At 32.0% G+C, this 11785-nt stretch overlaps 1 protein-coding gene across 1 annotated transcript; it reads right to left on the minus strand.

The window, feature by feature from the left end:
- Window positions 1-999: 999 nt before the first annotated feature.
- On the minus strand, window positions 1000-11743 carry LOC134234128 (twinfilin-1-like). Its single transcript, XM_062716185.1, has 10 exons — window positions 11666-11743; window positions 9563-9640; window positions 9226-9278; window positions 8836-8961; window positions 8255-8350; window positions 7981-8085; window positions 5723-5845; window positions 5243-5393; window positions 3218-3336; window positions 1000-1389 (listed from the first exon to the last, which is right to left on the minus strand). Exons 1-10 carry the CDS (start codon window positions 11688-11690, stop codon window positions 1249-1251), a joined length of 1017 nt encoding a protein of 338 aa, XP_062572169.1. The 5' UTR covers window positions 11691-11743; the 3' UTR covers window positions 1000-1248.
- Between the last annotated feature and the right edge of the window lie 42 nt (window positions 11744-11785).

The raw sequence follows: 11785 nt of genomic DNA on the forward strand, positions 1-11785 counted from the left end.
TTTTAGAAAAAGTATGCTAGTTTATGTTTTAATTAGGAAAAATATGCTGCAAAAATACAAAGTTTCCCGAGACAAAAAATAAATGTTTAAAATATAAAATCTCATTTAGTTAGGTCTTGCAATATCAGTAAAGCAGTGATCAAATCTTTTACATGTAAGTAGTAAAATTATTGGAAATGCATTCTGAAGGGGAAATGGAATGACTAAAATATTGAGCTATTCTACTTAAAAAATAACAGTAAACTACAAAACTGTCCCCTGATAATTAACATTAAAACAAGAAAACGACTGGAAAAACAAAGCTTAAGAATTCAAATCGGTAAAAATTAGACGTGCTACAATGTTATTGAGGTACTGAACAGATGGCGATGTAAATAAATAATTATTTGTAGATAACCCCTAACAAATTTATTATGCCCCCTCCCCATGATATAACACAGAAATGACATTATCAAGTATCTTCACACTGGGGATTTTCAATGCATTTATACATTAGAAATAAGCAAAAAAATCATAAACAATAAATTTTCTGGTTTGCTTAATAATCTCTTTATGTCTAAAGAAATAATACCAAAATTAATAGAGTGATTTGTTTTTTTTATACACAATATTCTAAGACAGAAGTCCAAATACATGTAAAACACTTGAAAAACGCCACAAACTGTGTATAAAAATATTTTGAGACAATTTTTATGAATTAGTAGAAGAGTTGTCATCCATAGATCAAGCATATTTTTCATGAATTAACAACCTAGAATCATTATTGGGAAAATAAGTTTCTTTCCAAATAATTTACCATGTACATATCTAATTTTAACTTTTTTCCCACTTGTATGCATAAAATGTTAACAAATATAACTAAATAATTTATCTATGTGATAAATGCATACCAGATGCCCTATCTACATGAATTTAATTACTGTATACAGGGAAATTTTTCCCCCGAAATATTTTTGCCCTTCTTCGCCCTTGACACGTGGGCGAATTTAAGAGGGGGCCAATACAAAGAAAAAAGTATATATTTTTAAATAAACCTGTGAATGGGCGAAATATTAAAACGGGGCAAAATTGTTTGCAAGTGTGAAAGGGCAAAAATAACGAGGGGGTAAAAATAATCCTGTATACAGTAGATCTTTGATGTTTATGTCCATTCTTAAAAATAAAATCCACTACAGCAAATCACTAACATTAATTATCAATGATTTTACAGTAGCACCAGAGGTTTTTTTTTTATTGTTCCATTATTATTCACGTCTTGGCCATGCGACGCGGACCTCTACCAGCAGGGCCTTTAGGTTTGTCGAATTTCTTGGTGGCTACATTCTTCTTTGGGTGAATCTCATCGTAAACATTTTCTTCTGAAAGTTCCTTTGCATCGTCTACTTCCAACTACAAAAAAATTCAAAATTAGTCTTAGAGCTGTTTGTGATTGTTTAATATTACCAATGGAGACATATTCCAAATTTTTTGTATTTAAATACTGCATGCCGAGACCTTAGCCTCGATAAATGCACTAGTACATTCAAGTTGTATGTTTGACTTGTTTATAATGTATGCACAAGTTATAATTCCTTTATCACATTTTTTTTTCTGGCTTACATATTCAAACAAAAATTGTAGGTCTGACACAACATTTGAGATAAATACATGTAACATAATTAATATCTATTGACACATTACAGGTTAAGACTTAGAAACTCAATTAAAAAGAGGGAAATGAACTCAATAATGTCTTTAAACTAATGTGGATATAAATTACGAGGGATGTCCCGTAAAATCGTGGACAAGTTTTCTAGTGTGAAACATCACTGCGTTCTGAAATTTTCATTATTATTTAGTACATATTTTAGTAATATACACACCAAACTTCAGATAAATATATGCATAAATAAACAAATTATGAGATTTTATGCCATGTATTGTATCACCTTACGGCGCATGGATTATAACGTCAAAGTGTCTAAAACAGCATCACGTTTTATCTTTGCTGAAAATGAAGTTGGATGAGTCTGACTTAAATTTAGGAATTTCATTGATACACATTCTTTAGTCTCCATAAACAGTCGAAGAACCAATTGGCACCCTCATGCGATCTTCTGAAGATTTATCAGTAAGTTATGGACAATATTCTCACCATCATTCAACTAAAAGAAAATCTCATATTGGCGGTCTACTGTGACAGTGTCTTTTGCTATTACATTAGGAGTTTGTCCGTATGTTTTGTACTCCCCAGGGACTTGATAAAAAAAAACTTGTTAAGAAAACTCCTATTTCATTTGTATACTTAAGATATGGTGATATTTTTATAATCTTTTTTCCTCTATGGTCATTTCAAGTCTCTAAACGTGTCATTACAACATCGAAATAAAACTGAACTGTTCTCCGGTGCGCCGTAACATCATAAAACGTCGCCATTTTTCGTGTGTTGTGTTTACCACTTTCCATTTCGAATGCTCGAGAAACTGCCAAAAATTAAGCAAATGCCTTAAAATTTTTACAAAGACTACAAAATTGATTGTGGAATTGAATTAGGATAATTTTAATCCAAATCTTATGTATTTAAAACTTGTATTTTGAATTCAAACTTGTGTATTCTTTAATAAAACCTTGGTTTTTTGACCGTGCGCCGTAGGACAATACCTCGTGCACATTCAAGCATAATAAAATCTTTATTTTTGCCTATATTTTATCAAAAAAAATATCATGCACTTAAATATGATAAATAAACATTTACTGAAATTTTCAGCTTAGTGCGCCAATTACTTTTCGAGAAAAACGCTTTGTCCACGATTTTACGGGACAACCCTCGTAAGAGTGGAAGCCTCCTACATCATCTATTCTTGGATGGATGCAAATGAAAGGGATTTGTATACCACCTATGTTTCTCTGGGGAAGACACCAATTTGTAGACATTCTACATGGTGTATAAAACTGTTTCCTTTTCCTTAGACCTAAGTTCCTTTTATTGTCCTTCAACAGGAATTTCATAACTAGCTGAACAATTATTTTCATACATAAACCCCCTTTTCTTCCTTTCCCAGAAAAAAAGTTGCCATTTTTAGTAATATATGTTATATTACTTCCTATTGTCATCCTGTTAGTGCTAAAATGTGTGATTTATATATGTACATATAAATTAAAAATAACAGTAAATATTTCCTCCTTCAGTTCAAAGTCCACCTTACATAATCTCTGCTGATTAATAAGCCTGACTTGCCTTTTTGGTAATCTCTATACCCAGGGCCTCTATTTTGGAGATCAGTGGAGATTTACAACTGGAGTAGAGCATTCTCTCTTTTATAGAGCACTTGTATCCAGGCATGGAGTAGATAAACACTGAAACAGAAACAAAGGGGGTAAAAAAAAATTAAATTTAACGCTAAGAAACAAAAGTATGCAAGCTAGATTAATTCATATGATTTGTTTTGGGAAAACAAGCCACTGGATTAATCAGTCTCAACTGTACAGATGTATTTGTAAAGAAATATCATTGAAATATGAAATATATGTATGATAAATGTCATCTACAACTTTCCTTACTCTGAAAGAAATAAACAGAACAACAAAACATAGGTAATCAGAGATTACAGAGCTCACCTCAACGAATGTTGTCTTTAAATAAGGCAAAGTCACACAATTAACCAACAAAAAATGTACATTCCAAAAATGAAAATATCTAAGCAATTTTGATCTGATAATTTGAAGTAGACCAACATAAAAAATTTAAAGTAGTTCTTCTTCATGAAAATGTAATTCAGCATCTAAAGCAAATTTGAGTTTTCATCTCTTGATGCAACATTTGTGCAAGTTTGGTTTATACAATGTTATAAAAACCTTTAAGTTTTTTGGTAATAGACCTGCAACCATAACTTTAACCTAGTCTATTATCTGAAAAATATATATGTCGAATTCAGCATCCGAAGCAAGTCCATTAGTGTGCATCCTAAGATGTATCGTCCATGCAAGTTTGCACATTATAAGGCTCATAGTTAGTTGGAAATGAAACATGTACATCAAAAACTAACATTTTCACTCATCCACAAAATGTAGGTCAGATTCAGCATCCGAAGCAAGCCTGGTAGTATGCATCCTAAGATGTATCATCCATGCAAGATTGGTCATTAAAGAACTTGGAAATGAAACCTGCACCAAAAACTTTTACTTGTTCACTCAACCGGAAAATGTAGGTCAGATTCAGCATCCGAAGCAAGCCCGGTAGTGTGCATCCTTAGATTTATCATCCATGCAAGTTTGGTCAACATAGGGCTTAAAGTTACTTGCAAATGAAACCTGCTCCAAACACTTTAACCTGTTCACTCAACTGGAAAATGTAGGTCAGATTCAGCATCCGAAGCAAGCCCGGTAGTATCCATCCTTAGATGTATCATCCATGCAAGTTTGGTCAACATAGGGCTTACAGTTACTTGGAAATGAAACCTGAACCAAAAACTTTAACCTGTTCACTCAACCGGAAAATGTAGGTCAGATTCAGCATCCGAAGCAAGCCTGGTAGTATCCATCCTTAGATGTATCATCCATGCAAGTTTGGTCAACATAGGACTTATAGTTACTTGGAAATGAAACCTGCACCAAAAACTTTAACCTGTTCACTCAACCGGAAAATGTAGGTCAGATTCAGCATCCGAAGCAAGCCTGGTTGTATCCATCCTTAGATGTATCATCCATGCAAGTTTGGTCAACATAGGACTTACAGATACTGGGAAATGAAACCTGCACCAAAAAACTTTAACCTGTTCACTCAACTGGAAAAAGTAGGTCAGATTCAGCATCCGAAGCAAGCCCGGTAGTATGCATCCTTAGATGTATCATCCATGCAAGTTTGGTTAACATAGGGCTTATAGTTACTTGGAAATGAAACCTACACCAAAAACTGCACCAAAAATGTTAACCTGCTCCAAAAACATTAACCTGGTCATTCCTTTGCTAAAATTGCAACATCTGAAACTTTGACTGGTACAATGAAACACACTAGAACCATCTTCCATGCATGTCTAATCAATATAGGACATAGAAGTACTTAAAAAGAAAACTGCTCCAAAAAACTTAACCTTAACCCGGGACGCCGACGCCGACACCGACGCCGACACCGACACCGACGCCGACGCCGACACCGACGCCGACGCCGAGGGTATTACATAAGCTCCCCCAACTTCGTTGAGGTGAGCTAAAAATCGTATGAGTACTTTACTATAGAATCAAAGCGGTGTCAATTAGATCTTACCTATACTTTCTGTGTAATCTCCTTCGTGTGTGTGTTTGAATGTGAAGACGTGATATCTGGCACTGTCGTCTGGGACTCGAGAAGCCAACGACTTGATATCTGTGTTGTCAGCCATTTCTAGGTTAATCGTCTCTGTTGGTATATCCAGACTCTAGTAAGAAAACAAATATATAACAAATCTAGATCACAGTTGTGTAAAGCCTAAAAGGCCTAAATTAAATTAATTGAACTGTTTCGTATTAGCTCCAACATGCATTATAATAACCAACAGCGAAAAAAGTTTCAATACCAGTATTATAATTTTATTTATGGTATTTTATTCTTTATGCAATCCTTGGTATTTTCACTAGCACCTTTAACTTATTAAAGTAGAGAATAGGGCAAAAGACAACTGTTGGCAAAAGCAGGATTAACATATTATTGTATGTTATACCTATTGTACATGTATGATATTTGACAAGTAAAAACTTGATGACTCACCAGTTGTACATATGTGATTTTTCCATCCCTGAGATCTTCTAACTTCTGTAAAGCTTGGTCTGAGACAGGGAAGTAGACACCCGTCATGTGTTGGTGTTTATCTGTTACACTAACAGCATTCACCTAACGAACCATCAAATGTGTATTAAATGTAAAAAACAGTTTATCCAGAACCAAAACATCACAACAACTATTTATTAAAAGACAAAGATTAATACAGTTACAGGATAGCTAGAATGAAACAATTCATTGTTGCAATAAAAAAAAAACTATCTCTGAATTTTAAAACAAATTCGATTTTCATACAGTTGTAATCAGACTTATTTATATTTTTCAAAACATTAAAAACCAAATTCAGCAAATCAGTGACAACATAACTTTCAACCAATTTCAATAAAAAATGTAAAAACGGTTTTCATAAAGAGACATACAGAACTTTTGTTTTATTATCAGATCTATAAATTTGATTAATACAAAGTTTTCCTCAAGATTTCAGAAATCTCAAGAAGATTTAGAGATCACAAATATTTAAAGAAATTTCAAGATCAGTTTCAAGAATAGTCACGCAGCATAAAAAGTGTTGGCAAGTCCCTGTGTATAATGTTTCAATTGTGGAAAAAAAGCAGGCAAGTTTAAATTCAATCATAAATATTCCTTAAATATTATTTGCATTCCAAAGCAAATATTGAATTCATGCACATTTATTGTTTATTTATGGAGAAAGCCTTCAATCTATCGTTAATGAAATAAAGATTTATCAATGAATAGAATATACATCTGGTAGTAAATGCCTTCTCCAGTTAATTATGCACATTAAGTAACATAACAGTTTAGAGTCTAGAAAAAATATTCATAAAACATGCTTGATATCTGAAATTAGAAATTAAGTTTTCTTTGCTTTCAACAGTGTGTAACTTACCTCTTTCTATAATGTTTGTAAATAAAATTAATTTGAATCAAGGAATTTATGAATACTTCAAATTTCATTTTTATAACATGTACCAGGGTTCTCCACATTTGAAAATTAAACCACGGAGGAAGCTGCACAAAGGCGAAATGTGACCCAAAACACAAATTCCTGTTAGAGTAAGACTTCCTAATCTTCATTAATCAATGACTGGTTTTACAATTTTTAAACTTAACCACTGCAACACAAAACCATGGAATAATTAACACTTTTTAAAGTTAAAAAAAAATAATAATTAAATTGAAAAGGATTTATCCTGTATCTTACTTCACAAATGTAACAAAATTTGCCCAAAACTGTAGTAACCTTCTTAAGGAATTTAAAGAAAAATTGTTGATAAATAAATCAGTAACCATGGCAATATTTTTCAGAAATTTAATTATAAGAATTGTAGCCTGTTATATGAAATATTTTGTTTCACTATAAATAAAACTGATGAATGGGTACACAAAGGAACATTTGGACCGGTGTCCCTTTTTTCTAAACGTTTTATTTTTCTTGATATTGCACTTTTCACCAAGTTTTGTTTACTTCTCCACGTGCCCAATGCTAAAAATAGCGCCACGCGACGTTTCATAACAACGGGAAGTAACTCTAAAACTACGACTATACCGGCGATTAAAACTAAGCATGCTAAGACGGCGATTGAGACGTAGGCCCTATTAACATTTTATCAAAAAGATTATAAGGTTAAAGCTTACAAACAGAGCATGGGGAATTGATTAACCAAAGAGGAGTATGAAATTTTTACAGAGTATTTTTTTTTTCTGACACAGCATGCATGACGATTATCATGCTCGTAACTGTCATCTTTTATGAACGTTCAACCCGTTATATCTAATCATGTAGGGAATATGTTGAAGTTCCCAAAAATTATTTATATGTTACAGGATAATAAACTCTCAAAACATTGATCATCTGATCAGCTACTTGACTCTCATTGATTGTCACGCTTCAGAGCATAGTCGCTGACTAACGACATGTTTGTTTAGCACAGCCCGCTTTCCTTCGAGGCATGCGAAGTGCATGGCAGTAGTAGTATAAACACAATTAACTACTTAAGTCATTAAAAAAGTAGGTGTCAGGAGTGAAATGCATTAAAATTTAATCATGGCGGCTGCAGATTTTAACCATGGCGCACAAAATTTTAACCATGGCGGCCCGCCATTATAAAACCCCTTGTGGAGAACCCTGATGTACTGCAAACAAATTAAAACAAACACACAAGAAATGTCAAGCACATTTCATATAACATGAAACATTTTAAGTAAAATTGCTATTAAATACATACATCATGCTTTTTGATCAACTGCTTCTCTTCTTCTGCAAAGGTCAAGGGTGCAGGTGCATCATGGGAGGCCAGGTGCTTTTTGTAACCATGGAGATTTATATCTTCCTAAATATAAAAATAAGGATGTCTCTTATTATATAAAAATTTTTTTTTATAAAATCATAAAGAATTTTCACATTAAAATGCCATATCCCTCAATTCTATTTTCTTTCTTTAAATTTATTAATATAATCCTGCCAAGGGAGATTTAACCATGTCAAGGGGGGTTACTTACTTTGGTGGTGCCAAACATCTCGTCTTTGATCAAACCTGTCCCAAACTCTGTTTTCAGTGTGGCGCGGGTTGCTGCATATAACATCTTCTGTCTGACCTGTTGTAAGATGTCACAAAGAAAGATGTACATAATACAATATGTACACATCATTAACATGGTTGTAATAATTCGTTTAAAATCTCAAACATAAAGCTTCACTTTCTAAAGAAAGGAATCAAATTCCTTTTTTTTTTGGAAAGAAATACATGTACATATCACTGAAAGTGTTCATAATGACAACCTGATTCAGGAACAGGTATTATATCGTAAAATGTATCAACAGATTAAAATGTGCATAATGTTGTACATCACAGCAGTGTGGAATATTTATTAATTTAACCCTTACTGGTGGTGAAAATATGATTTTTTCTAAATTTGTAAATAATTCAATTACTGCAAGTGTTTGTCATTCATATATATACAGAATGATGAAAACCCATGTACACATATTTAACGAATCTCACATAATGTATAGACAGATTCAAAATCTATATTACCGGTATATGACAATACATAAACAAATTGAATGTAATCAGCCTTACCGGTGAGAAATCGGGAGACCAAGAGATGAAGATCCACTGATAACCTAGGTTGTTCTTTGAGTCCAGTCTGTATATTATATAACATGGTTGTTTCTCTTCGAGCATTGGAAGGACTGTTTTGTCATAATGTTTGTTGTGTTAAGGAATACAGTAACAGAATCATATGATACAACACAACAGAATTCTGTATTCTTAAAAATGCATGGATTTATAATTTTGAATTCTTGAAAACCATTAATAAAACAAAGTGAATTGGAAATTTAACCTTTATATTTCAAACCCTTGGATATATTTCAAATTTTTTCTTGGTTTCACTGTCATAAGTTCAATATAACAAGGTGTGACTGTACTAAAAGAATGGCATATAGAAAATAGAAACAATTAAAGGATATCATCTTCCCAAGTGTTTACTGGATTCTGACTTCCTGCCAACTCTAGTTTTTCTGAAAAAATTTTTTTTTGAATTTTAATATCAAATAATTATGTACGGGTACATGTAACTAAATATGATGTATATTTTTTCCTGGGAGAAAACTAAATAGTAGAACTTTTTAACTCCAAGACTCATCAATTTAATATTTACATTTATACTGAAACATTTACATGGAAAATCTTACTAGATTGGGCAATAGGTATAAAGCCTGTAAACTCCCGTTTTACAGAAGTTTACACTTAATTTCACTAAAAAAAAAAAAATGTCTTGATTAGTACATGTAACAACATTTACCATCAATAATGGAAACCTTCACAGCTCTGATACTTCCATCTTTGCACGTTGAGAAAAATGTTTTCAAATCATCACTAGCTGTAAAATACAAGATAAAAGGCATAATTATACATAGTAAATATGAAATTAAATGAATACGCAAGTTTCATGATTGTAACTCTCATATGATAGAGATGCAAAAAGTATCCATATCCACATGGAAGAGGGACAGTTTGTTAATGTATACAAATGCGTATAAATAAATGGATGATGGATGTTGGTTTTAGAATTCATTTAGTGTATATATGCGCGTTATATAAAAATGACAATGCTAAGCAATGATTATTTTGAATGATAGTTTTATAAAGCTTTACTATACTAACATATTTAGATACTTTAAAATGAAAAAACCATCATAGTCTTTGTATGAAAAATAAATCTTTGATTGTACAAACCTTTTCTTAAAAAGTTATTGGTAACGTCTCTTATAAGTTATTATAAGTGAGAGTAATTCTGAATGTCGACATACAATGATGAGATGCGTGTGCATTTTTAGAGAACTGCATTTTTCCCCTTGTTTGATAAATTTGTATCCACAGAGATTTATAAGGTTCCGATTTTTATTTTTTGTTTTGATTTCTTGTTCGTAGAAGAAATTGACACCTTTAGTTTCATCTATCAGTTATGATAGTAGATCGGTGATGTAATGTATCCAAATACTGTGTCACCTTCCTGCTTATGCCGAAACTAAACTCCCCTCCGGAATGAAAGAGCACAACTTGGGAGATAATCCAAACTTGCGTATTTAATGAAATCAATGTTCAATATTAAATTTTAAAATAGTGTTATTCATTAACAAGTGATTGTTTATCTTTCATATGGATTATTTAGGCATACATGTATATATATATATACTTGATTCTCATTATATCGCGGGTTTCATTGTATCGAGGTATATTGCAAAAAATTTGGATACATAGCCTATATTCTTTTTGCTGATGGACAATGTGTATTTTGTCCGAGTGTTTACTTTTTTTATGATTAAAAAGTAGGGAACATCCGTTTGAAAAGAAATATTCAAATAAAACGTAGTTTTACAGATTTCCAGTCCCGTTTTAATATTTAGACCATTAAATTTATAAGCTATTGAAAATTATAATAAAGTTAATTTTTAAAGACTGTTAATTTGTACAATTGATTATTTTTTATGTAGAATTACATCGCAAATTCAAGAATAAAAATTGACGTCCATGTCAGCTAGAAGCATCCATGTTTTCCCATACCGCGATACAATGAGACTCTCCAATGTAGGAGGTAAATAAGACTTCCTGTTTTCAAAATAGACCATAAATTAAACGATGCAAGCTTGGAAAATAATTTGACACTTAAAAGTTAGGCTATAGTTAGATTTACTAATATCATTTGATATGAGTTGAATTAAAAATTTGTAATTATACTTTTTTATGCAAAAGAATTAAGTACCGCGATATAATGAGACACCAGTATACAATCTTGAAGGTTTGCTATGATTAATTTGGTAATCATTTTCGCTGCAACTCCTTTTGCAGTCTTCAAAATCATTTGGAGCAGATCTGCTCTGACTTGCTACATTGCAACTATATCGGATCTACATGTAATGATGTGTTCTAACCGTGGCGGGGGCATTTCCTGAGACAAATTTAGATTAAACGGTAAAACTAACTAGTATGTTAGTATAACATGTATACAGATAATAAAATACCCTAATAATGTTACTACTATGATTATATCCTTCAATTTATAGTAAGTGGAAGGTGGATAAGTAGAGTTGATATTTATTTTTTCTTGAATTTTTTTTTATGCAAGGAAGAACATTTCAGGAAGGTCTTTAAATTTTATATGCTGATCTTTGTCACCGATCATGAACACTGTAAAAAATAATTACAAATACGAGGCACAGGACTATTTTAATTTAATTTTCTAAGGAATATTCGAACATATCTATTTTTAAAGATGTGTAAATAATGACTTAAAACACGCCCATTTTTGGTCATAAGCTCGTAAATGGACATCTAGAGATAAAAACATAAATAGGAAGATAAGCTTACAGAAGGGTCTGAAAATTATTATGTAAGAAAATGTTACCCTGAATTCCTGTTTGATGTGACATAGTGATTGCCAAAGTTGAAAAGTAAAAGTTTCTTCAATTTCAGATGCCGGAAGAGAAATCGTCTACGTGAAACAAGCGCTTATGAAAAAGAAATT

This window comes from Saccostrea cucullata, unplaced genomic scaffold, assembly GCF_032062105.1.
Source record: "Saccostrea cucullata isolate Sc308-1 unplaced genomic scaffold, CSIRO_AGI_Scuc_v1 ctg4093, whole genome shotgun sequence".
Lineage (NCBI taxonomy): Eukaryota > Metazoa > Mollusca > Bivalvia > Ostreida > Ostreidae > Saccostrea > Saccostrea cuccullata.

What these genes read in the sequence shown, in the direction of transcription:
- LOC134234128 (XM_062716185.1), bottom strand. Translation starts at nt 11,690, where the DNA reads ATGTCACATCAAACAGGAATTCAGG. An exon ending in GAAGGTTTCCATTATTGATG is followed by an intron (nt 9,279 to 9,562) that starts GTAAATGTTGTT and finishes AAATTTTTTCAG; the next exon opens with AAAAACTAGAGTTGGCAGGA. An exon ending in AGATGTTTGGCACCACCAAA is followed by an intron (nt 8,086 to 8,254) that starts GTAAGTAACCCC and finishes TTTTATATTTAG; the next exon opens with GAAGATATAAATCTCCATGG.